The 26,171-nt window shown below is 45.9% G+C and overlaps 1 protein-coding gene across 1 annotated transcript in view; it reads left to right on the top strand.

Annotated features, from left to right (window-relative positions):
- cby1 (chibby 1, beta catenin antagonist) overlaps positions 1-16,186 on the top strand; it is a 39,401-nt gene extending 23,215 nt beyond the window's left edge. Inside the window, exon 5 of the mRNA XM_072588408.1 lies at positions 14,578-16,186. Coding sequence (XP_072444509.1) covers positions 14,578-14,658 — 81 coding nt within the window. The 3' untranslated portion in view covers positions 14,659-16,186. The remainder of the gene's footprint in view (positions 1-14,577) is intronic.
- Positions 16,187-26,171: the final 9,985 nt, after the last annotated feature.

The following is a 26,171-nucleotide window of genomic DNA, read 5'->3' as shown; positions in this document are numbered from 1 at the left end:
CAATACCTCCGCCTCCGCCGGATCTGCTCCCAGGAGGACCAGTTCCACCACAGAATACACCAGATGCCTCCTTCTTTAGAGACCGCAATTTCCCTTCCCACGTGGTTAAAGATGCCCTCCAATGCATCTCGTCCACATCCCGCACCCTTGCCCTCAGACCCCACCCCTCCAACCGTAACAAGGACAGAATGCCCCTGGTGCTCACCTTCCACCCTACCAACCTTCGCATAAACCAAATCATCTGCCGACATTTCCGCCACCTCCAAACAGACCCCACTACCAGGGATATATTTCCCTCCCCACCCCTTTCCGCCTTCCGCAAAGACCGTTCCCTCCGCGACTACCTGGTCAGGTCCACGCCCCAAAACAATCCTGGCACTTTCCCCTGCCATCGCAGGAACTGTAAAACCTGCGCCCACACCTCCTCCCTCACCTCTATCCAAGGCCCTAAAGGAGCCTTCCACATCCATCAAAGTTTTACTTGCACATCCACTAATATCATTTATTGTATCCGTTAATCCCGATGCAGTCTCCTCTACACTGGGGAGACTGGGCGCCTCCTAGCAGAGCGCTTTAGGGAACATCTCCGGGACACCCGCACCAATCAACCACACCGCCCCGTGGCCCAACATTTCAACTCCCCCTCCCACTCTGCCAAGGATATGGAGGTCCTGGGCCTCCTTCACCGCCACTCCCTCACCACCAGATGCCGAGAGGAAGAACACCTCCTCTTCCGCCTCGGAACACTTCAACCCCAGGGCATCAGTGTGGACTTGAACAGTTTTGTCATTTCCCCTTCCCCCACCTCACCCTAGTTCCTAACTTCCAGCTCAGTAACTGTCCCCATGACTTGTCCGGACTTGTCCTACCTGCCTATCTCCTTTTCCACCTATCCACTCCACCCTCTCCTCCCTGACCTATCACCTTCATCCCCTCCCCCACTCACCCATTGTACTCTATGCTACTCTCTCCCCACCCCCACCCTCCTCTAGCTTATCTCTCCATGCTTCAGGTTCACTGCCTTTATTCCTGATGAAGGGCTTTTGCCCGAAACGTCGATTTCGAAGCTACTTGGATGCTGCCTGAACTGCTGTGCTCTTCCAGCACCACTAATCCAGAATCTGGTTTCCAGCATCTGAAGTCATTGTTTTTACCTGTCAGAGGTCCTGTTCACTCTGAGAGTTGGCTATGGGGAAGCTGGATCACTGTTAGAGATTCTCCATGTGTAAACAAAGAGTGACTTGGTGATGGGATACCAGCCTCTGTGGAGTTATTTCAATAATGATAATACGTTGTAGACCTCAACATGACTCCCCCAGTTTTAAGAGGCAATTAATTTACCATCAAAAGTTCTTCCTAATGCTATTTTTATTTGTAGTCAGTAAATATATTTATATTAAACACTTACAGATTTTCATAATCATATTTTACACTAATTTGTTCGTGCCATTTTTGTTCAGTACCATTAGCAATTCCTCAGTTACTGAAACAGTCCATGTGTGAATGCAGTAAGACCTGGACACTATCCAGGCTTGGAATGAAAAGTGACAAATAACATTCATACCACACAAATGCCAGGCAATGTTGATTTCCAATAAGAGGTAATCTAACCATTGTCCCTTGATCTCTCACCGTGTTACCATCACTGAATCCCCACTACCGACATCCTGAGAGTTATCATTGACCAACTGGACTCACCATATACATACAGTGGCTACAAGAACAGGCCAGAGGCTAGGAACACTGCAATGAGTAACTCACTTCTTGAGTCCGCCACGCCTGTCCATATTCTACAAGCCCCAAGTAGAGAATTTAGATTTGATTAGATTCCCTACAGTGTGGAAACAGGCCCTTCGGCCCAACCAGTCCACACCGACCCTCTGAAGAGTAACCCACCCAGACCCATTTCCCTCTGACTAATATACCTAACACTATGGGCAATTTAGCATGGCCAAATCACCTGACCTGCACATTTTTGGACTGTGGGAGGAAACCGGAGGAAACCCACGCAGACACAGGGAGAACGTGCAAATTCCACACAGACAGTCACCCAAGGCTGGAATCGAACCTGGGATCCGGGTGCTGTGAGGCTGCAGTGCTAACCACTGAGCCACCGTGGAATAAGTGCAGCTGCAACATCACTAAAAGAGGACAAAGCAGCTTATTGGCACCATTTCCACAAATGTACACCTTACCCACCACCAATGCTCAGCAGCAGCAGCAGTGTGTACCATCTACAAGATGCACTGCAGGAATTCATTAAAGATCCTTAGACAGCACCTTCCCAATCCACAACCATTTCTATCTAAAAGGACAAGAGCAGCAGATACATGGGAACACAGGCGCCTGCAAATTCCCTCCAATTTGCTCACCATCCTGACCTGGAAATATATCGCCATCCCTTCTGTGTCGCTGGGTCAAAACCCTGGAATTCCCTCTTTAATGGCTTTGCGGGTTTACCTACAGCACACGAATGCAGTGGTTCAAGAAGGCAACTCTCCCCCTACCTTCTCAACAACAATTAGGGGTGGACAATAAATGTCAGCAACACCCACATCCTACAAGTGAATAAAAAAGTGATCCCTCCATATTGCACTTTCCAAAATGTCCACAATAATGTTGTTGGTCCCCGCCCTGTTAATGAGTGCAAATTTTTTTGGTTTGTCATTAAATGCAAATGAAACACCAAATTCTTTTGTGGAATTGTTCCAGAAAAGTGAGAGGATTATTGCAGAGCTGTTGGAAGCTGGGCCGTTAAATATATTCAAGGCTGAGGTAGACATTTTTAGTTAGGAAGAGAATCAAGGGCTGTGGGGAAAAGACAGGAAAGTGGGAGTTGAGTGTGAGCACATGAATCCTGATCTCAGGGATTAGAATAGTTAGATCGTTGTTTCTGACCAGCAGGAACCTGATGGACTCTAGGGCCGTTTTCTGTGCTATCGATCTCAATGAGCAGACTTGATGGACTGAATGATCTATTTCAGCTGTTATGTTTGACAGTGTTGATATCGTACGATGTGTAGAAGGCGATGAGGAATTTACAAGAGCAAGGGGATGTGCTGGATGGCAGTTATAGGAAGGAAGAAAAAGTCACAGAGTTAACTCCTGGAAAGGTAACACAGGTAGGCAGTTAGTGCAGGAGTCTTCTGTGGTTATCCCTCTTTGAAACAAGTATGCTGTTTTGGAAAACATAGGGGGTAATGGATTCTCAGGGGAACGTAGCACGAACAGCCAAGTTTCTGGTATATAAGACTGGCTCTAATGCAAGGAGAAAGTGAGGACTGCAGATGCTGGAGATCAGAGTTGAAAATGTGCTGCTGGAAAAGTGTTGCACTTTTCCAGCAGCACATCTAATGCAAGGAGGGATACATCAGGTTCCAAGAGATTGATTGCATTAGGGGACTCTCAGTCCAAGGTGCAGATAGACATTTCTGTGGTCAGCAGTAAAAAATCAGAATGGTGTGTTGCTTCCCTGGTGCCAGGTTCAAGGATATCTCAGACAGGGTGCAGAATGTTCTCCAGGGGGGAGAGGGACCAGCAGGGGGTCATTGTACACACTGGGGACTAATATACTGGCAGGGAAATTTGAAGAGTTGCTTGGGAGGATTTAAACTAGTAAGGTGTGGGGGGGGGGGGGGGGGGGGGTGAGGGAGGCGGGGGCGGGAGGGATGTACCTACTAGAGAAGGTGCAAAACTTGACCTACTCTTGGGAAATAAAGCTGAGGAGGTGACTGAGGTGTCAGTGGGGGAGCACTTTGGGGCCAGTGACCATAATTCTATTATTTTTAAAATAGTGATGGAAAAGGATAGACCAGATCTAAAATTTGAAGTTCTAAATTGGAGGAAGGCCAATTTTGACAGTACTAGGCAAGAACTTTCAAAAACTGACTGGGGGCAGATGTTCACAGGTAAAGAGACGGCTGAAAAATGGGAAGCCTTCAGAAATAAGATAACTAGAGTCCAGAGAAATTATGTTCCTGTTAGGGTGGAAGGAAAGGCTGGTAGGTGTAAGGAATGCTGGATGACTAAAGAAATTGAGGGTTTGGTTAACAAAAAGAAGGAAGCATATGTCAGGTATAGACGGGATAGATCGTGTGAATCCTTAGAAGATTATAAAGGAAGTAGGAGTGTACTTAAGAGGGAAATCAGGAGGGCAAAAAGGGGACATGAGATCCAAAGAGTTTTTATGAATGCAGTAAGGACAAAAGGCTAGCTAGTGAGAATAGGGTCCCTCAAAGATCAGCAAGACGGCCTTTGCGTGGAGCTGCCGGAGATGGGGGAGATACTAAACGAGTTTTTGCATCAGTATTTCTTGTGGAAAAGGACATGGAAGATATAGAATGTAGGGAAATAAATGGTGACATCTTGAAAAATGTCCGTATTACAGAGGAGGAAGTGCTGGATGTCTTGAAACACATAAAAGTGTATAATTTTTTTTAGATTAGATTACTTACAGTGTGGAAACAAGTCCAGACCGCCCCGCCGAAGCGCAACCCACCCATACCCCTACATCTACCCCTTACCTAACACTACGGGCAATTTAGCATGGCCAATTCATCTTTGGACTGTGGGAGGAAACCGGAGCACCCGGAGGAAACCCACGCAGACACGGGGAGAACGTGCAAACTCCACACAGTCAGTCGCCTGAGGCGGGAATTGAACCCGGGTCTCTGGTGCTGTGAGGCAGCAGTGCTAACCACTCTGCCACTGTGCCGCCCACAAATTCCCAGGACTTGATCAGGTGTTCCCTAGAACTCTGTGGAAAGCTAGGGAAATAGAGTCATAGGGATGTACAGCATGGAAACAGACCCTTCAGTCCAACCCGTCCATGCCGACCAAATATCCCAACCCAATCTAGTCCCACCTGCCTGCACCCGGCCCATATCCCTCCAAACCCTTCCTATTCATATACCCATCCAAATGCCTTTTAAATGTTGCAATTGTACCAGCCTCCACCACATCTTCTGGCAGCTCATTCCATACACGTACCACCCTCTGTGTGAAAAAGTTGCCCCTTAGGTCTCTTTTATATCTTTCCCCTCTCCATATTTCAGAGGAGGAAGTGTTGGATGTCTTGAAACACATAAAGGTGGATAAATTCCCAGAACCTGATCAGGTATACCATAGAACTCTGTGGGAAGCTAGAGAAGTGATTGCTGGGCCTCTTGCTGAGATATTTGTATCATCGATAGTCACAGGTGAGGTGCCGGAAGACTGGAGGTTGGCAAACGTGGTGCCACTGTTTAAGAAGGTAAGGACAAGCCAGGGAACTATAGACCAGTGAGCCTGATGTCAGTGGTGGGCAAGTTGTTGGAGGGAATCCTGAGGGACAGGATGTACATGTATTTAGAAAGGCAAGGACTGATTCGGGATAGTCAACATGGGTTTGTGCGTGGGAAATCATGTCTCTCAAACTTGATTGAGTTTTTTGAAGAAGTAACAAAGAGGATTGATGAGGGCAGAGCAGTAGATGTGATCGATATGGGCTTCAGTAAGGCGTTTGACAAGGTTCCCCATGGGAGACTGATTAGCAAGGTTAGATCTCATGGAATAGAGGGAGAACTAGCCATTTGGATACAGAACTGGCTCAAAGGAAGAAGACAGAGGGTGGTGGTGGAGGGTTGTTTTTCAGACTGGAGGCCTGTGACCAGTGGAGTGCCACAAGGATTGGTGCTGGGACCTCTACTTTTCATCATTTATATAAATGATTTGGATGTGAGCATAAGAGGTACAGTTAGTAAGTTTGCAGATGACACCAAAATTGGAGGTATAGTGGACAGCTAAGAAGGTTACCTCAGATTACAACAGGATCTTGACCAGATGGGCCAATGGACTGAGGAGTGGCAGATGGAGTTTAATTTAGATAAATGTGAGGTGCTGCGTTTTGAGAAAGCAAATCTTAGCAGGACTTATACACTTAATGGTAAGGTCCTAGGGAGTGTTGCTGAACAAAGAGACCTTGGAGTGCAGGTTCATAGCTCCATGAAAGTGGAGTCGCAGGTAGGTAGGATAGTGAAGAAGACATTTGGTATGCTTTCGTTTATTGGTCAGAGTATCGAGTCCAGGAGTTAGGAGGTCATGTTGCGGTTGTACAGGATATTGGTTAGGCCACTGTTGGAATATTACATGCAATTCTGGTCTCCTCCTTATCGGAAAGGTGTTGTGAAACTTGAAAGGGTTCAGAAAAGACTTACAAGGATGTTGTCAGGGTTGGAGGGTTTGAGCTATTGAGAGAGGCTATTTTCGCTGGAGCGTCGGAGGCTGAGGGTGACCTTAGAGAGGTTTATAAAATTATGAGGGCGTAGATTGGCTGAATAGACAAGGTCCTTTCCACTGGGAGGGGGAAATACAAAACTAGAGGGCACAGATTTAAGATGAGAGGTGAAAGATTTAAAATGGACTTTCGGGGCAACTTATTCACACAGAGGGTAATGCATGTATGGAATGAGCCACCAGAGAAAGTGGTGGAAGCTGATACAATTACCTCATTTAAAAGGCATCTGGATGGGAATGTGAATAGGAAGGGTTTAGAGGGATATGGGCAATTGTTGGCAAATAGGACTAGATTAGTTTAAAATATCTGATCAGCATGGATGAGTTGGATTGAAGGGTCTGTTTCTGTGTTGTACATCTTTATGATTCTAAACTGTTCTTACATCTAAACTTAGGCAGGTCTCTGTGAACTGCAAAACAAAAGCTTTCCAATCTTAGCAAAAATGAATTCTTGATTCTCCTATGCTAAGCAAAAGCTGATTCATTTTTATTTCAATGTTTGCTCTCTCCAATTGTCAAACTCTTGCATAACAAACAAACTCTCAAATTGCCACTCCAGGACGATTCCTGCCACTTACTGCCCAACCCATCCTAAAATCAGAAATACTGAAAAAGTTATTTGTTAAATCCCTCAGACACAGACCAAAACCCACTTGGCGTGGGTTCAAAATCCAAACGCTTAAGTTAATTTTGAGTAAGTGTTAGACTCCGAATTTAGATTAAATTCTAGTTTGATTCTGAGACTAGGGTCTTGAATCTAAACTAAAGGAAACTATGATGGTATGAGGCATGGCCTGGCTATGATATATTGGGGGATGGAGGTGGATAGACAATGACAAGCATTTAAAGGGTGCATGGAGGAACTGCAATAATTGTTCATTTCTATCTAGCACAAAATTGAAATAGGAAATGACCATAGTTACTAGAAAAGGTAGGAATAGAATTAGATCCAAGAAAGGGCTATACAAATTGGCCAAAGAAATGGCAGACTTGAGGATTTGGTGAAGTTTAGATTTCAGCAAATGAGGACAAAGTAATTGATTAAGTGGAGGAAAATAGAGTATGACAAGTGTAAGCTCGCAGGGAGCATTCAAACTGATTGTAAAAGCTTCTCTAGGAATATGAAGAAAAATGGTGAGTGAAGACAAATGTAGATCCTTACAATAAGAAACAAGGGAAGTTATAACAGGGACAAAGAGATGGCAGACCAATCAAATACACATTTTGGCTCTATCTTCATAAAGAAGGGCACCAGTAACATTCCAAAAACATTGCGGAACGTGGAGTCAAGTGAAAATAAGCAACTGAATGAAATCAGTATTAGTAGGGAGATGGTTTTGGGGATATTTGTGAGATTACACGAGGATATACAAGGACCGGCCAAGTGGGCTGATCAGTGGCAAATAGAATTTAATCTAGATAAATGTGAGGTGATGCATTTGAGCTGGACGATCAAGGCAAGGGAATGCATGATGAAAGGTAGGACTCTCTGAAAGAACCGAGAATTAGAAGTATCGTTGTGTGCATGCGAACCTGTCACTTAAGTTGGCGAGACAGGTAGATAAAATGGTTAAGAAGGCAAATGGTAAAGTTGCCTGCAGAGGCATAGAGATTCAAGAGGAGGGGGGTTATGCTGGAACTGTATCAAAAATGGTTAGGACACAGCTGGAGTATTGTGTGTAGTTGTGGGATCCGCAGGAGGGATAGTATAAAATATTTGATAGCACATTATCTGGAAAACAAAGACAGGGTTGGACAGAGTCAGTGTGGATTTGTGAAAGGGAATCGAATGGAATTTTTAAGAGAGAAGCTTAATAGAGGTGATGAGGGGGAGCCAGTGGATTTGGTTTACTTCGACTTTCAGGAGGCTTTTGATCAGGAGGCTTTTGATAAGGTCCCATGTAAGAGATTAGAAATCAAAGTACATGTAATTGGGACTGGTGTACTGACATGGAAAGGGAACTGGCTGGCAGATACTGAAGCAATGATAGGAATAAACTGGTCTTTTTCTAAGTGGCAAGCAGTGATCAGTAGGGTACTGAAGGGATCAGTGCTTGGACCCCAGTTATTCAAAATTTACATTAATGATTTAGATGAGGAAATTAAGTCGTTGAGTTTGCAGACAACACAAAGCTGGGTGGTAGGATGAACAGTGAGGAGGTTACAATGATGCTTCACTGTGTTGTGTGTAAGTTGAGTGAGGCAGATGCAGTATAATGTGAGGTTATCCACCTTGGTAGCAAAAACAGGAAGGTGGATTATTATCTAAATGACGATAGATTGGGAAAAGAAGGGGTGCAGTGAGCCCAGGGTAATCCTGAGAGTAAGTATGTAGATGCAGCAGACAGGGAAGAAGGCAAATGGCAAAGCGAGATGATTGAAATACATGAGCAGGGATGTCTTACTGCTATTGTACAGGGCCAAAATGAGATTATTCATGGATTACTGAGTGCAGATTCGGTCTCCTTATCTGAGGAAGCATGTACTAGCTATAGAGGGAGTGCAGAAAGGTTTACCAGGCTGATTCCTCGTATAGAGAATAGCTGTCGCTGTGATATTATAGAATCCCCACAGTGTGGATACAGGCTGTTCAGCCCAACCAGTTCACACCAACCCTCGGAAGGCATCCCATCTGGACTCAACGCCCTGCCCTATCCCTGTTATCCTACATTTCCCAAGACTAGCCTACGCATCTCTGAATATTATGGGCAACTTAGCATAGCCAATCCACCGAACTAGCACATCTTTGTACTGTGGGAGAAAATTCTCGCAGACATGGGGAAAGCATGCAAACTCCACACAGACAGTCGCCCGAGGGTGGAATCAAACCCCGGCCCCTGCGCTGTGAGGCAGCAGTGCTAACCACTGAGCCCCTGTGCCGCACTAATGTAAGAGTAGAAAGAGGCTTGACAGGGTCAGTGCTGAGAGGGTGTTTTCCTCATGGGAGGGGTTAGGACCAGAGGGCATAGTTTCAGAATAAAGGGGTGCCGTTTTAAGATTGAGATGAGAAGGAATTTCTTCTCATTGGGTTGAGTGTCCTTGCCAGAGAGTCCTATGGGGGCAGTGTCCTTTTGTACATTTAAGGCTGAGATAGATTCTTGATCAGTAGGAGAATCAAAGGTTATAGTAAAGTGGATATGAGGGATATCAGATCAGCCATGATCCTATTGAATGGTGAAGCAGGCTCAAGGGGCTGAACAACCGACTCCTATTCCTATTGCTTCTGGTCTTATGTTTATGTTTCAGAAAAGGAATGCAAAGTAAGTGTCCCAGTTTTGTAAATTTCAAAATCGTAGATTTCCGGAATGCATTTTGACTTTTTCAGTGTGCAATTTCCTCTATGCTCTATTCATTTCCAACTTTAGGGTGACATGGTGGCTCAGTGGTTAGCACTGCTGCCTCACAGCACCAGGAACCCAGGTTCGATTCCAGCCTCGGGTGACTGTCCGTGTGGAGTTTGCACATTCTCCCTGTGTCTGCGTGGGTTTCCTCTGAGTGCTCCAGTTTCCTCCCACCAGTCCAAAGGATGTGCAGATCAGGTGAATTGGCCATGCTAAATTGCTCTTGGTGATACCTCAATTAGTCAGAGGGAAATGGGTCTGGGTGGGTTACTCTTCGGAGGGTCAGTGTGGACTGGTTGGGCCGAAGGGCCTGTTTCCACACTGTAAGGAATCTAATCTAATCTAATCTTAATAACTCGTGTCTGGATCCATCGTCACCACGTCTAACCCCGCCCCATCTTCGATCTCCGTCACGTCTAACCCCGCCCCCACGCCCAACTCCGTCCCCACGCCAATTTCCGTCCCCGCCCCCACTCCCAGCTCCAGCCCCACACCAGGTCCTAGCTCCCAGCCCTGCCGTGTTTTCACCATCCCTCCAGAACTACCCCTCTCTGAGGATGAAAGATCAGTCCTCAGCAGAGGCCTCACCTTCATTCCCCTACGCTCCTGGATTAACGAGTTCAACATACGGTGTGACATCGAACAATTCTTCCGCCGCCTTCGCCTCTGCGCCTACTTCTCCAACCAGGATTCCCGCCCACCCTCTGACGACCCCTTCTCCTGCCTCCAACACACTCCATCCACCTGGACACCCCATGCTGGCCTCTTACCCACCCTCAATCTCTTCATAGCCAACTGCCGTCGCGACATTAACCGCCTCAACTTCTCCACCCCTCTCACCCGCTCCAACCTCTCACCCTCGCAATGTGCAGGCGTCCACTCCCTCCGTTCCAACCCCAACCTCACTATCAAACCAGCAGACAAGGGAGGCGCGGTGGTAGTTTGGCGCACCGACCTTTACACTGCTGAGGCTAAACGCCAGCTCGCAGACACCTCCTCCTACTCCCCCCCCCCCCCCCCCTTGACCATGACCCCACCTCCCACCACCAAACCATCATCTCCCAGACCACCCAGAACCTCATCACCTCAGGGGATCTCCCATCGACCACCTCCAACCTCATAGTCCCAGAACCCCGCACCGCCCGTTTCTACCTCCTGCCCAAAATCCACAAACCTGACTGCCCCGGCCGACCCACATGTCTCAGCCTGCTCCTGCCCCACTGAACTCATCTCTGCATACCTCGACACGGTCCTGTCCCCCTTAGTCCAAGAACTCCCCACCTACGTTCGGGACACCACCCACGCCCTCCACCTCCTCCATGATTTTCGCTTCCCCGGTCCCCAACGCCTTATCTTCACCATGGACATCCAGTCCCTGTACACCTCCATCCCCCATCACAAAGGACTCAAAGCTCTCCGCTTCTTCCTTTCCCGCTGTACCAACCAGTACCCTTCCACTGACACCCTCCTTCGACTGACTGAACTGGTCCTCACCCTCAACAACTTCTCTTTCCAATCCTCCCACTTCCTCCAAACCAAAGGAGTAGCCATGGGCACTCGCATGGACCCCAGCTATGCCTGCCTCTTCGTAGGATATGTGGAACAGTCCATCTTCCGCAGCTACGCTGGCCCCACCCCCCACCTTTTCCTCCGCTACATCGATGACTGTATCGGCGCTGCCTTGTGCTCCCACGAGGAGGTTGAACAGTTCATCCACTTTACCAACACTTTCTACCCCGACCTCAAATTTACCTGGACCATCTCAGACTCCTCCCTCCCCTTCTTAGACCTTTCCATTTCCATCTCGGGTGACCGAATCGACACGGACATTTATTATAAACCAACCGACTCCCACAGCTACCTAGACTACACTTCCTCCCACCCTGCCCCCTGTAAAAACGCCATCCCATATTCCCAATTCCTTCGTCTCCGCCGCATCTGCTCCCAGGAGGACCAGTTCCAATACCGTACAACCCAGATAGCCTCCTTCTTCAAGGACCGCAATTTCCCCCCAGACGTAGTCGACGATGCCCTCCACCGCATCTCCTCCACTTCCCGCTCCTCTGCCCTTGAGCCCCGCCCCCTCCAACCGCCACCAGGACAGAACCCCATTGGTCCTCACCTACCACCCCACCAACCTCCATGTCCAGCGTATCATCCGCCGTCATTTCCGTCACTTCCAAACGGACCCCACCACCAGGAACATATTTCCCTCCCCTCTCCTATCAGCTTTCCGAAAAGACCACTCCCTCCGTGACTCCCTCGTCAGGTCCACACCCCCCACCAACCCAACCTCCACTCCCAGCACCTTCCCCTGCAACCCGCAAGAAATGCAAAACTTGTGCCCACACCTCCCCCCTTACCTCCCTCCAAGGCCCCAAGGGACACTTCCATATCCGCCACAAATTCACCTGCACCTCCACACACATCATCTATTGCATCCGCTGCACCCGATGTGGCCTCCTCTATATTAGGGAGACAGGCCGTCTACTTGCGGAAAGTTTCAGAGAACACCTCTGGGACACCCGGACCAACCAACCCAACCACCCTGTGGCTCAACACTTCAACTCCCCCTCCCACTCCACCAAGGACATGCAGGTCTTTGGACTTCTCCATTGCCAGACCATAGCAACATGACGGCTGGAGGAAGAGCGCCTCATCTTCCACCTAGGAACCCTCCAACCACAAGGGATGAACTCAGATTTCTCCAGTTTCCTCATTTCCCCTCCCCACACCTTGACTCAGTCAAATCCCTCGAACTCAGCACCGCCTTCCTAACCTGCAATCTCCTTCCTGACCTCTCCGCCCCCACCCCACCCCACTCCGGCCTATCACCCTCACCTTGACCTCCCTCCACCTATCGCATTCCCAATGCCCCTCCCCCAAGTCCCTCCTCCCTACCTTTTATCTTAGCCTGCTGGACACACTTTCCTCATTCCTGAAGAAGGGCTGATGCCCGAAACGTCGATTCTCCTGTTCCTTGGATGCTGCCTGACCTGCTGCGCTTTTCCAGCAACACATTTTCAGCTCTGGATCCACTGGACACTGCATATGTGCTCATTAGCAGGGAGGTGGTAGTGTCATTGTAATATCACTAGACTATAAATCCAGAACTTCAGGCTAATGTTTTGGCATTGGGTTTGAATCCCCCCATGATACAAAATGAAATTTGAATTCAATAAAGTTCTGGGTTAAAAAGCTAGCCTATAGCACCAACATAACTACTGTTGATTGCCATAAAAACTCCTGGAGTTCACTAATATCCTTCAGGGAAAGAGCTCTGCCATCCTTACCTAGTCTGGCCTACATATGACTCCAGGCTCTGTGGTGAAACTTTCTTGTGTTGAAACTTCTTGTGACTGATACAATGTACTGTCATTGATTTGCATCTCCATCTTCTTCCTCTAATTAGTGTTTGATTTTGGATATTTTGTTAAAATGTTTGGGCGAACTCATGGTGTCCAATTTCCTTGCTAATTCACATATATCCATTTCCCCATCTATATGAGATATCATAACCTTTTGTCTGAACAGCTGTTCCTTGGATTTTTAACACTTGACACACATCTAAATAAGTCTCAAGAATTACAAAAATATTTTTTCGCAGTTCGTCCCTAAACAGGTCTGCTTGTCTTCATGTGAGGTTTCCTCCGGGTGCTCTGGTTTCCTCCCAAAGATGTGCAGGTTGAATGGATTGGCCATGGGTAATTGCACATAATGTTCAGGGATGTGTAGGTTAGGTGCATTAGTCAGGGGTAAATATAGTGTAGGGGAACGGGTCTGGGTGGGTTACTCTTCGGAGGATTAGTGTGGACTTGTTGGGCCGAAGGGCCTATTTCCACACTGTAGGGATTCTAATTCTAATTCGATTTCAATTTCCTTTTTTTAAAAGTCTAAATACCATGCAATCTATTTAAGCATCTCATCCTTATAAGATGCTGCTTTTATTTCTACCTTCAATTAGTCATTAATTTTCTCAGTGTAGACTTATTTAAAGATTTTGCATAATCCACTATTACATTTTCTACTCCCAGAAAGGGCTTAGCAACGGTCAAAGCCATTTTGAAATATCCTTCATAATGATTCCTATTTTTGATTTCAGCATCTTCATCCATTTGTTTTTTAAACATTTACAGATCCCTGTTATGTTCAATGGATTTCTGGTCAGCCACTGAACATAGTCATACAAGGCTCCATTATACTTTTAACAAAAGAACATAACTTTATCATCCAAAAGAAAATATATCACACAATTTGGAAATAACTTATAAACAGCAAACAGGAACTATTCAGCAGTTTTCCTAGCAATATCCTTTAGAGAGACGCAACTCCTAGTGACATATCACTCTCATCTTCACTCTCTAATTTCTTACTCAACTGGTCAGGTTGTCACTGTTTGCTTTCTGCACGTCCAGCAGATGTGACTCTCTCCAACTCCTCTGAGATGCAGGCTAACTCACTGACTTTTCTCACTGACATCTCAGGGAACAGCTCAGGACTTTTTTTCCCCCAGTTACTCTGACTACTTTGAGAATACGAAAGCACACGTGTGTAATGATTTTGTTTTCTTCTGAACTGAACCTACTTCCAGCCTCCTTTGCTGGGCTGTAAAAGCTGAAATTAGTCAACACTTCAATTCTCTCATTGGTAGCTTATCTAGTTATTTAGCTTAAGGCACATGGAAATGTTGTTTTTGACCACTGCTGAAACCAAATGGGTTTCTGATCCTTTTTCAAAAAAAAACATCACCGTCACAGAACTGAAAACCGAAAGTTCATTTACCTATGCTTTAGAACCCAAGTTCATATAAAATAACGATATAATATAAAGCTTCATGGCAGGTAGAGGAGGCAGTGTCTGGTGAATGTTGGAGCATGGACAGCATTGCTGGGGCACTAAGGGAGCATTGGGAGTCATGAGGAGTGATTGGAGATACCCCGAGTGATCATTCCTTTTCTTGCAGCTGTCTGAAACAACAGCAGAGTCACATCTGATGGAGAAAGAGTTGGAGGAGCTCAAGACCCACAACCGTAAGAGAAAGTGACAGACTGTGCAATGAAACTGACAGATGCAGTGAGAGCTGTGCATCACTGGGAGATGGGACAGAGGACAAGTAGCTGATCATCAAGAGGAAAAGGTTGAAGTGTGTGCAGTATCTCTTTGGAGATACCTGAATTCTTGCATTAAATCTCCAGTTGGGCCGAGGAAGTGGAGTCCATCACCCAGCAGGCAGCACCTACTTGCTAACCCTGCAGGGGAAGGAGAAAGAGACTTTCTGGAGACAATTGACTGTCATAGTTTCACAGAGCTTTCCTTCTGAACCATCTGTTGAATGAGTGATGTGATGTCGCTTTAGGAACCTTATACCCCACACACTTGGAGCTCAAACTTTCAAGCAACATTCAACCAAACAACTGTCAAACCTTTAAAGCCAACATCGAAAGGATTCTGAATGGACTGATTAACAGAAGCATATGCGTTTGACCCTGTGTTCTAATATGTAGGGTTGTAATGAACTGTTCGTTTCGGACTCCTGGTAACTGTGTAGGACAGATATTCATTGCAATTGGCCAATAGTTTCACCTTGAAGCTTCCCCCCCCCCCAAAAAAAAATTGCAGATGTAATGAAGTGTGATTGGGCAGTGATCCAGTCTTGTATCTTTCTCTTCCCTCCATCCTCACCCACGGCAGATGTTTGTTTCAATGTCTGTCTCTGAATTGATATTTATTCTAACTTTTCTTGTTCTCGTTAGTTTCCAGCACTTGGCTTTTAAACCCCTCTTCAGCCCAGTGAAACATTTTCATTGCATTCTTTAATGCTGAGATTTGCGTTCAGGTGCCAGAGACTAAATTCTGTGGAAATGCTGGAGAAACTCAGCAGGTACGGCAACATTGGGAGCGAGAAGCAGGAGTTAACATTTTGAGTCTGATATCACTCATTGAATTCCAATCCTTAACTATTTTCTTGTCCACAGATGTTGGCAGACCCGCTGAGTATTCCAGCACTTTAGGCTTTCAGCATTCACAGCGCTTTGCTTTTTATTAAATTCCCTGAATCTGAAGATGCCCCAACACCGAGAGTGTATTGGGATGTTGGTCATGACATAAAGTGTTGCACTGAGAACTGGTGTTCACTTGCTCCTCTGATCGGGTGAACCGGAAGAATAAGAGAGAAAGAGGCAGCATCTGGTCCCTCGAGCCCGTTCCACTGCTCACTCAAATCAGGGGTGATCAGATTTCTGGCCAAAACTTTGCTTTCCTGCCTGCTCCTCCATTTCCCTTGCTTCCTCATTCCACGTTCAAGTTTCCACGGATGCACACTCTTGTTTCCTCCAATGATTTTCTGTAACAGTCAAAAACTATACAGAAAAGAAAATATGGACCAAATTATCCGTCAACTGCTGCCTTTTTATAGGCCTAGTATGTTGGGGATGGGATTTCTTAATTTCTGATCCTGTAAGAATGGTTCCAGGATTGGAAGTCAACCAGCACAAAGTATAACTTAAAGCTTTGTTTCTCTGTAATTGTTGCTGTCTCTTTCAGTTTGTAATTAAAACCAATGGATTTCAAAACACTGTCCTCTGACTCTCATTAACTAGAGACTGTTTCTGCTATTAGGGATAGGGTGGGGGGGGTGGGCTAGGGTGGGGGGGGTGGGCTTGGGTGGGATGCACTTCAGAGGGTCAGTATGGTCTCAGTGGGCCAAATGGCCTGCTTCCACACTGTTGACATTCCATGATCCTATCCGGCCTCTCACAACTCAAACTCTCCAGTCTCGGTAACATCCTTGTAAGTCATTTTTGCACCCTTTCCAGTTTACCAACATCCTTCCCATTGCAGGGCAACCAGAATTGTATGCAGTACAAATGTGGCCTCTTGTACAGCTGCAACATGACGTTCTAACTACTGTACCCAGTGCTCTGGTCAATGGGAGCAAGTGTACCAAATGCCTCCTTCACCATCCTGCCTATCTGTGATGCCACTTTCAAGGAACATATCTACACTCCTAGGTCTCTCTGTTTGGCCACACTTCCCAGGGCCATACCATTAACTTTGTAAGTACCGTCCTGGTTTGTCTTACCAAAATGCATTACCTTGCATTTATATGAATTAAAGTCCATCTGCCATTTCTCAGCCCACTGGCCCAATTGATCAAAATTCCATTGTACTTTTGATAACCTTCTTCACTGTCCACTCAACAGCCAATTTTGATAGAATCTGCAAACCTACCAACCATGCATTCGTTATTATCATCGAAATTGTTTATATAAATGACAAACAACACCAGGTTCAGCACAGGCCTCCAGATTGAAGAACAACCCTCTACCACCACACTCTTATCCCCTAATGTCCAGCCAATTGGGTATCCAATTGGCTAGTTCTCCCTGGATCCAATATGATGTAACCTTACTAACCAGTCAATGGAATCTTGTTGAAGGCCTTGCTAAAATCCATGTAGACAATGCCTATTGCTCTGCCTTCATCTATCTTCTTGGTCACTTCTTCAAAAAAACTCAAATTTGTGAGATACAATTTCCTACTCACAAACCTACAATGACTATCCCTAATCAGACCTTGCCTGTAGATCCTGTCTCTCCTAATCCCATTCAACAACTTATCCACCACATACGTTAGGGTTCAATCGTCTGTAGTTCCCTGGCTTTTCCTTGCAGTCTTTCTTAAAAAATGGCACAATATTAGCCACCCTCCAGTCTTCCAGCACCTCCCCTGAGGCACTCGATAGAGACCCTGCAATTTATTCCCTAGCTTCCCATAATGTCCTTGGGCTACACTCTGACCAGGTCCCAGGATTTATCTACATTTATGCATTTTAAGATTTCCAGCGGCAACCCTTCTGTAATGTGTGCTCTTTTCAGAACATCATTATTTATTTCTCCAAGTTCCCTACCTTTCATGTGTTTCTACAGGGAAATACTGATGAGAAATATTTGTTTCAGATCTCACCCACCTCCTGTGGTTCCACACATAACCTCGTTGATCTTTAAGGGGCCCTATTCTCTCCCAAGTTTAGTTTTGCCTTTAATATACTTGTAGAATCTCTTTGGGTTCTCATTTACCCTATCTGCCAATGCTATCTCATGTCGCCTTTTTAGCTCTCCTGATTTCCCTCCTAAAATGTTATTCTATATCCCCTATAACTCTCAAGGGATTCACTTGATCCCTACTGTCTGTGCCTGGTGTATGCCTTCATTTAGCCTTGATATCTCTCATCACAGAATCCCCACAGTCTGGAAGCAGGCCATTTGGCCTATCAAGGCCACACTGATCCTCTGAAGAGCATCCCACCCAGACCTAACCCCTTTACTATCCCTATAACCCTATATTTCCCTAGCCTGCACATTACAGGTAATTTGACATGGCTAATTCACCTAACCTTACATATCTTTTGACTCTGGGAGGATACCAGAGCGCCCGGAGGAAACCCACGCAGACACTGGGAGAATGTGTAAACTCCACACAGACAGTCGCCCGAGGCCGGAATCGAACCTGGGTCCCTGGCGCTGTGAGGCAGCAGTTCTAACCACTGAGCTGCTGTGCCATCATGGAGTTCTGTAGCATGGAAATAGGCTTTTCAGCCCAACTTGCCAATGATGTGCAGTTTTCACAATTTAAACTAGTCCCATTTGCCTGCATTTGATCCATATCCCTCCAAATCTATCCCACTCATGTACCTGTCTAAATTTTTTTTAAACTGAAATTGTACTCACTTCCACCACTACCTCTGGCAGCCTGTTTCAGACACTCACCACCCTCTGTGTGAAATAAGTGCTCCTATGAACCCTTTTGTATCTCTCCCCTTTCACCTTAAACCTATACTCTCATTTTAGATTCCCCTACATGGGGAAAAAGCACTCAGCTATGTACCTTATCTATGCCCTTCATGATTTAAAAGCTGTCTATGAAGTCACTGAAATCACTCATCAGTCTCCTGTGCTCCAGGGGAAAAAAGTTCCAGCCTATCCAATCTTTCCTTATAGTCCAAATCAATCCAGATAGCATCCTAGTCAATCTTTTCTGCATTCTTTCTAGTTTAATAAATCCTACTATAGACGGGCGATCAGAACTGCATGCAGTACTCCAAATGCGGCCTCACCAACATCTTGTACAGCTGTTGAAAAATGTGGTGCTGGAAAAACACAGCAGGCCAGGCAGCGTCCGAGGAGCAGGAGAATCGAAGGGCTTATGCCCGAAACGTCGATTCTCCTGCTCCTCAGATGCTGCCTGGCCTGCTGTGTTTTTCCAGCACCACATTTTTCAGCTCTGGTACTCCAGCATCTGCAGTCCTCACTTTCTCCTAGTTGATCTTGTACAGCTGTGGCAAGATGTCCCACCTCCTATACTCAGTGGTCTGATCAATGAAAGCTAGCATGCTGAAAGCCCTCTTCACCACCCTGGAGGAGAAAGTGAGGACTGCAGATGCTGGAGATCAGAGCTGAACATGTGTTGCTGGAAAAGCGCAGTAGGTCAGGCAGCATCCAAGGAACAGGACAATCGATGTTTCGGGCATAAGCCCTTCTTCAGGAATGAGGAAAGTGTGTCCAGCAGGCTACCACCCTGTCTACATGTGACTCTGAAGGAGCTATAACTTGTACCCGCAAATCCCTTTGTTCTGTAACACTCCCCAGGGCTCTGTCATTAACTATGTAAGTCCTGCCCTGGTTTGCTTTACCAAAATGCAATACCTTGCATTTATCTAAATTAAACTCCATCTGCCATTCCTCAGCCTACTGACCCAGTTGATGAAGATCTCGCTGCATTCCCAAATAACCTTCTTCATTGTCCACTATGCCACCAATCTCGGTGTCATCCACAAACTTCCTAAGTATGCCACCTACATTCTCATCAAATAACAGTGCACCCATCCCCCATCCCTGTGACACATCACTGGTGACAGGCCTCCAGTCATCCAGTGTCTCCTACTCCTGCCAGCTTTGCCCCTTACATGAACAGGAACATGCTGGCCCTGAATTCTTTGTTCTCTTTGAAAGCCTCCCACTTGCCAGACATCCCTTTACTTGAGAACAGCCTCCCCCATTCAATTTTTTAAAATTCCTGGCCGAACACCATCAAAATTGGCCTCGCCCCAATTTAGAACTTTAACCTGTGGACCACACCTATTCTTTTACATCACTATTTTAAAATGAGTATAGTTATGGTCACTGGTCCTAAAGTGCTCCCCCACAACATGTCAGTCACTTGCTGTGCGTTATTTCCCAATAGAGGAGGTTGGGTTTTGCCCCTTCTTGAGTAGGTCCATCTGCACATTGAGTGAGAAAGTTTTCCTGAACTTAACAAATTTCACCCATCCAAGCCCTTAAGACCATGACAGTCCCAGTTTTAGATTAGATTAGATTCTTCCCTACAGTGTGGAAACAGGCCCTTTGGCCCAACAAGTCCACACCGACCCTCCGAAGAGTAACCCACCCAGACCCATTTCCTTTTGACTAATGCATCTAGCACTATGGGTAATTTATCATAGCCAATTCAACTACACATCTTTGGACTGTGGGAGGAAACTGGAGCACCCCGGAAAAAAACCCACACAGCCTGAGGCTGGAATTGAACCTGGGTCCCTGGCACTGTGCGGCTACAGTGCTAACTACTGTGCCGCCCCAGTTGATGTTTGGAAGGTTAAAATTGCCTACTATTATAACCCTATTATTCTTACAAGTATGTGCGATCTCATACAATATTGAAGAGTACCGCACAAGAATAGACCCTTCGGCCCACGATGTTGTGCCGAACATGATGTCAAATCAAACCAATACCTTCTACCTGCCCTTGGTCCACATCCCTCCATACCTTTAATATTCATGTGTTTATCTAAAAGCCCTTTAAACACCCCTATCCTATTTACTTTCATCACCATACCTGACAGTATGTTCCAGACACCTACTGCTCTCTGTGTTTAAAAAATACCTTGCCCTCACATCCCATTAGTGGGCAGCACGGTAGCACAGTGGTTAGCACTGCTGCCTCACAGCGCCAGAGACCCGGGTTCAATTCCCGCCTCAGGCGACTCTCTGTGTGGAGTTTGCACATTCTCCCCGTGTCTGCGTGGGTTTCCTCCCACACTCCAAAGATGTGCAGGTCAGGTGAATTGGCCATGCTAAATTGCCCGTAGTGTTAGGTAAGGGGTAGATGTAGGGGTATGGGTGGGTTGCGCTTCGGCAGGGCGGTGTGGACTTGTTGGGCCGAAGGGCCTGTTTCCACACTGTAAGTAATCTAATCTCCTTCAAACTTTCACCCCTCACCCTAAATGCATGTCCCCTAATGTTAGACATTTCAACCCTGGGGAAAAAGATCCTGACTGTCAACACTATCTGTGCATCTCTTAATTTTATAGATTTCTATCAAGAACCCCCCCCGCCCCTCCCACCCACCCCAATCCCCTTCCCCACCCTCTCAGGCTCCAGTGCTCCAGAGAAAACAACCCTGGATTTTCCAGCCTCTCCTTATGGCTCATACCCTCTAATCTAGGAAGCATCCCGGTAAATGTCTTCTGCATCCTCTCCAAAGCCTCCACATCCTTCCTGTAATGTGCTGACCAGAATCACGCTCCATATTTGCTCCTCAATTTCCTGATGACTATTGGGAGGGGCCTATCGTACAATCCTATTAAAGTGATCACCCACTTCTTCATATCACCTTAGAATCCCTAAGTGTGGAAGCAGGCCTTTCAGCTCATCAGGTCTACATTGACCCTCTGAAAAGCCACCCCACTACCCTATAACCTTGCATTTCTTATGACTATGTTATAGAGTGGAGTTTGACACTCCCAAGAACTAAAAACAAAACACCATCTAAAGCCCCGTCAGAAGAATCTGCAGAGAAAACACTTCTGACTGAAGACACAGTGGAGTGCCTCCCCCTATAATCTGTTAAAAAAAGTGGAAGAAGGGGTGTAACCCAATTTTTTTCAGCAACTTCTAGCGGTTAAGTGAAAGAACACTCACTTTACACTCCATAAGTAACAATTTATTTATCTAATAGTGAAAAATTTTTTAAACTATTAACAGACTGAACAATTGCCCTCTACTAACTATTCCTGAATAATGCAAAATACTAATGGTATGCTGTTCCAATAAATAGAATTCCAATTTATACAACAAAACAATAGAATTTAGTGTTGAAATTACAGCCAGTTTGCGTGCCTTCTGGAACTTTTTTTAAGATTAGATTACTTCCAGTGTGGAAACAGGCCCTTTAGCCCAACAAGTCCACACCGACCCTCTGAAGAGCAACCCACCCAGACCCATCCTCCTACATTTACCCCTTCACCTAACACTAAGGGCAGTTTAGCACAGCCAATTCACCTAACCTGCACATTTTTGGATTGTGGGAGGAAAATGGAGCAAACCCGCACAGATTGTGCAAACTCCACACAGTCAGTTGCCCGAGGCGGGAATTGAACCCGGGTCTCTGGCGCGGTGAGGCAGCAGTGCTGAGCACTGAGCCACCCCTTTCTGTGTCTTCTCCACTGATCCTTCTGTCAGAAATGTTTTCTCTGCAGATTCTTCTGACAGGGCTTTAGATGGTGTGCCGTGGTACTGTGGTAAATAGTTGGTGCTTCCTCTCAGAGCTGAGAGCTGTTATCTCTTAGCGGATGCCAGTTAGCTCTGGGGCTCTGTCCAACTGCTCCCTTCTTTAATACCCATGATGACGTATCACTTTCATACAATAGCATTGGTCCTATGATGTCAAAACCATCAGATTTAAATTTAATCGATTTTTGGTAGCTAAGGACCTGATTTAAATTAATTGGCTAATTTAAAACCTGCTGTCTTGAGAAAAACTGCAACTTGGCCTTTCGATATAAAATGTTTAAATTCGGGTGCTCTGTGTGCACTTGCAAACACCCCTGAGCTGCTGTTCAGACATCCACTTTTTAAAAATCTCTAAGTACAGAAAAAGCACCATCTTTTAAAGGGACAGTGCAATGCTTTTCTCATTTTATAATTTTACCAACTTATTCACGTAGCCTGTTAATCCCTGGCTACTATGGCAGTTCAGCATGGCCAATCCACCTGACCTGCACATCTTTGGACTGTGGGAGGAAGCCAGAGCACCTGGAGGAAACCCTCACGGACACGGGGACAATGTGCAAACTCCCACTCGAGGGTGCACTGTGAAGCAGCAGTGGAAACCACTGAGCTATTGTGTTGCCCAAATTCGTATTTCTCAGTTCCACCTATAAATCTTCACTGGATGATTCCTCAGGAATATCCTCTCTAAGTATTGCTGTGATGTTTTTCCTAATCAAAAACACCACTCTCCCCCCCTTTCTTGTCCACCCCTAACTTTCCTATAGCATTTGTACCCTAGAACATTGTATTGCCAGTCCTGTCCCTTCCTTAGCTATGTTTCTGTAATGGGTATGATATCCCAGTCTTATGTTCCTATCACTGACCTGAGTTCCTCTGCCTAATCTGTCAGGCCTCTTGCACTGAAATAAATTCTGTTAATTCATCAGTCTTGCCCAGAGTCCAGAGATTACCACCCGTAAGGTCCTGCGTTTTAACCTCCAGCCTAATTCCCTGTATTTGCTCTGCAAGAACCTCATCCCTTTGTCTAACCGTATTGTTGGTACCAATGTGTACAACAACCTCTGACTGCTCATGCTCCCCTTTGAGAAGATGTTGAAACCGCTCTAAAACATCCTCGGTCCCGGCACCAGAGAACATGGGTGGCATAGTGGTTAGCACTACTGCCTCACAGCGCCAGAGACCCGGGTTCAATTCCCGCCTCAGGCGACTGACTGTGTGGAGTTTGCACATTCTCCCCGTGTCTGTGTGGGTTTCCTCCAGGTGCTCCAGTTTCCTCCCACTGTCCAAAGATGTGCAGGTTAGGTGGATTGGCCATGCGAAATTGCCCGTAGTGTTAGATGCAGGGGTATGGGTGGGTTGTGGGTCGGTGTGGACGTGTTGGGCTGAAGGGCCTGTCTCCACATTGCAAGTAATCTAAACATTCTGTTCTGCTTTAATGTGGGAGTGGAAATGGGGAGTAGCCCATTTTCTGAAGTTAACTGATGAAATTTGTAGCTCAATGTACCTGCAAACAAACACAAAATGAATGGAAGGTATTAGTGGATAAGAGTTGAACATTGACCAAGACACTAAACAGATTTGTTATTCCACCCATTTCTCCATAACTTTCATTGGCCTCAGTTCAACATCACATTCTTCACTCAGGTCTGGAGCAGGTTTCAACTCTGTGTTTTACTCAGTGAAGAGTCTGTCACGACAGTTTCTAATGAGATTGATGTCTTGGTTTTGTAGAAATATACAGCACAGAGAGAGATCCTTCTGCTCATCGTTCTTATAATGCCCTTTAAAAACTGGTTGATTAATTCCATTTTCCCTCACAGCAAGTGTCCCCTTTCTAGTATAATTCAAAAGGATTAGACCAAATTTTCTTAGGGAGAGCGTTGCATTAATTTAATAGTATCAAATGTACTGATTAGTGTTGGTGATAATAGTATCACATTGATTGCAATTATTTTGGAAACGTTTACAGAGGCTAGGATATTATTATTTAATTAAAGGTGGTAATGTCAGAAATTTACCTTCTACAATGTTTTCCAAAAAGATATGGAGTGGTGTCACAGGGCAGCAGACATTGAGCTGATCTAACAGTGGACATAAGGAGAAAGTGAGAGAGTGGATCTGACTGGTGCATTTCTGAAACAAGCAGGAATGGCATCACAGTAGAGAGTGTGGTGCTGGAAAAGCACAGCACGTCAGGCAGCACAGTAGGGAGTGTGTGGTGCTGGAAAAGCACAGCACGTCAGGCATCACAGTAGGGAGTGTGTGGTGCTGGAAAAGCACAGCACGTCAGGCAGCACAGTAGGGAGTGTGTGGTGCTGGAAAAGCACAGCACGTCAGGCATCACAGTAGGGAGTGTGTGGTGCTGGAAAAGCACAGCACGTCAGGCATCACAGTAGAGAGTGTGGGTGCTGGAAAAGCACCCACAGCATCAGAGGAGCAGGAGAGTCAACATTTTGGGCATGAGCCCTTCATGAGAAACGAAGTTGTGCACTGGGGGGGCGGAGAGATAAATGGGAGGGGGGTGGGGGTGGGGAGAAGGTAGCTGACAATGCGATAAAGGTGGGGGAGAAGGTGATAGGTTGGAGGGGAAGGTGGAGTGGATAGATGGGAAAGACGACGGACAAGTGAAGAGGGCGGTGTGGAGATGGAGGTTGGCACTGAGATAAGGTAGGGAGAGGGGAAATGAGGAAACGGGTACATGTTTGGTTGATGTGTTTAGTTTTTCTTGCTGTTTAAGCTCGGCAAATGTTTAAAATTGTGGGAAGACGGTGGTCCAGTGACAAGGTAACTGAATTAAGTAATCCTGAGGCCCATTTGGTGCATAGCAATTTAAATTCAATTAATGAATCTGGAATTCGAAACCAGTCTCAGTAATAACTGGTGACCATGAGATTCCCCTTCGTTTTTGTACATTTCCTTCCCTTTCCTCATCCTTGCCTGAGTTGGCCCACATGTTACTCCAGACCCACAGCAATGTGGTTGAATCTTAACTATCCATGCAAGGACTGCACAAAACACTTCACAGGACAAACAGGAAGACAGCTAACATCCATGAACACCAACTAGCCACGAAACGACACGACCAGCTATCCTTAGTAGCCACACACGCAGTTGACAAGCAACATGAATTCAACTGGGATAACACTACTATAATAGGACAAGCCAAACAGAGAACAGCCAGGGAATTCCTAGAGGCATGGCACTCATCCACAGATTCAATCACTAAGCACATCGACCTGGACCCAATATACCGGCCACTGCAGCGGACAGCTGGAACTGACAATCGGAAGCGACAGATACAAATCACTATAAATGCCGGAGGAAACATCACAGAAGCGCTTCACAGGAGGCTCCCAAGCACTGAGGATGTCACCTAGACAGGGGACGAAACGTCTGCAACACAAATTCCCAGCTCGGCGAACAGAACCACAACAACGAGCACCCGAGCTACAAATCTTCTCACAAACTTTGAATCTTAACCACCCTCTGAAGTGGCCTGGAAAGTTACTCCATTTGAGGGCAAAAGAGATGCTGGCCCTGTTAGTGTTACCTGTACCTCCGTGAAAGAAAGACTAAAAACAAAACTCAAGTCAGACAAGTAATGAAATTGACAGCTCAACTGATGAAGCTGATTAATACAATTTTAGTCAAGTTAATTAAGAGTAAGTGAATACATAAGAGAGTTAGCACTGAGCAGATCTAAGCGACATTAGTTAAAATTTAAAGTTCGGACACAATTATGATTATCTAATTGATGTGTTTCAGTATATAATTTTTTAGCATTAGAAAATAAAGTATAACTGAAGAATCAAATGAATACGATTAAAATATGTATGAATCCATTACAATTTAAATGCTGGGGCCCAGTTGCTTTAAGGGGTTATTAGTTAGAAGGGTTCAGTCAGCTGATCTGGAGGGTTTGGGATTTACATCCCAGTCCCGAGAGTCTGGCTGATTGGGAGTTAGATCTAAATTGGCTTAAAAAATT

Source organism: Chiloscyllium punctatum, chromosome 18, assembly GCF_047496795.1.
Source record: "Chiloscyllium punctatum isolate Juve2018m chromosome 18, sChiPun1.3, whole genome shotgun sequence".
NCBI lineage: Eukaryota > Metazoa > Chordata > Chondrichthyes > Orectolobiformes > Hemiscylliidae > Chiloscyllium > Chiloscyllium punctatum.
Note: the sequence above shows the minus strand (reverse complement) of the source record. Positions and strands in the feature narration are given on the sequence as shown.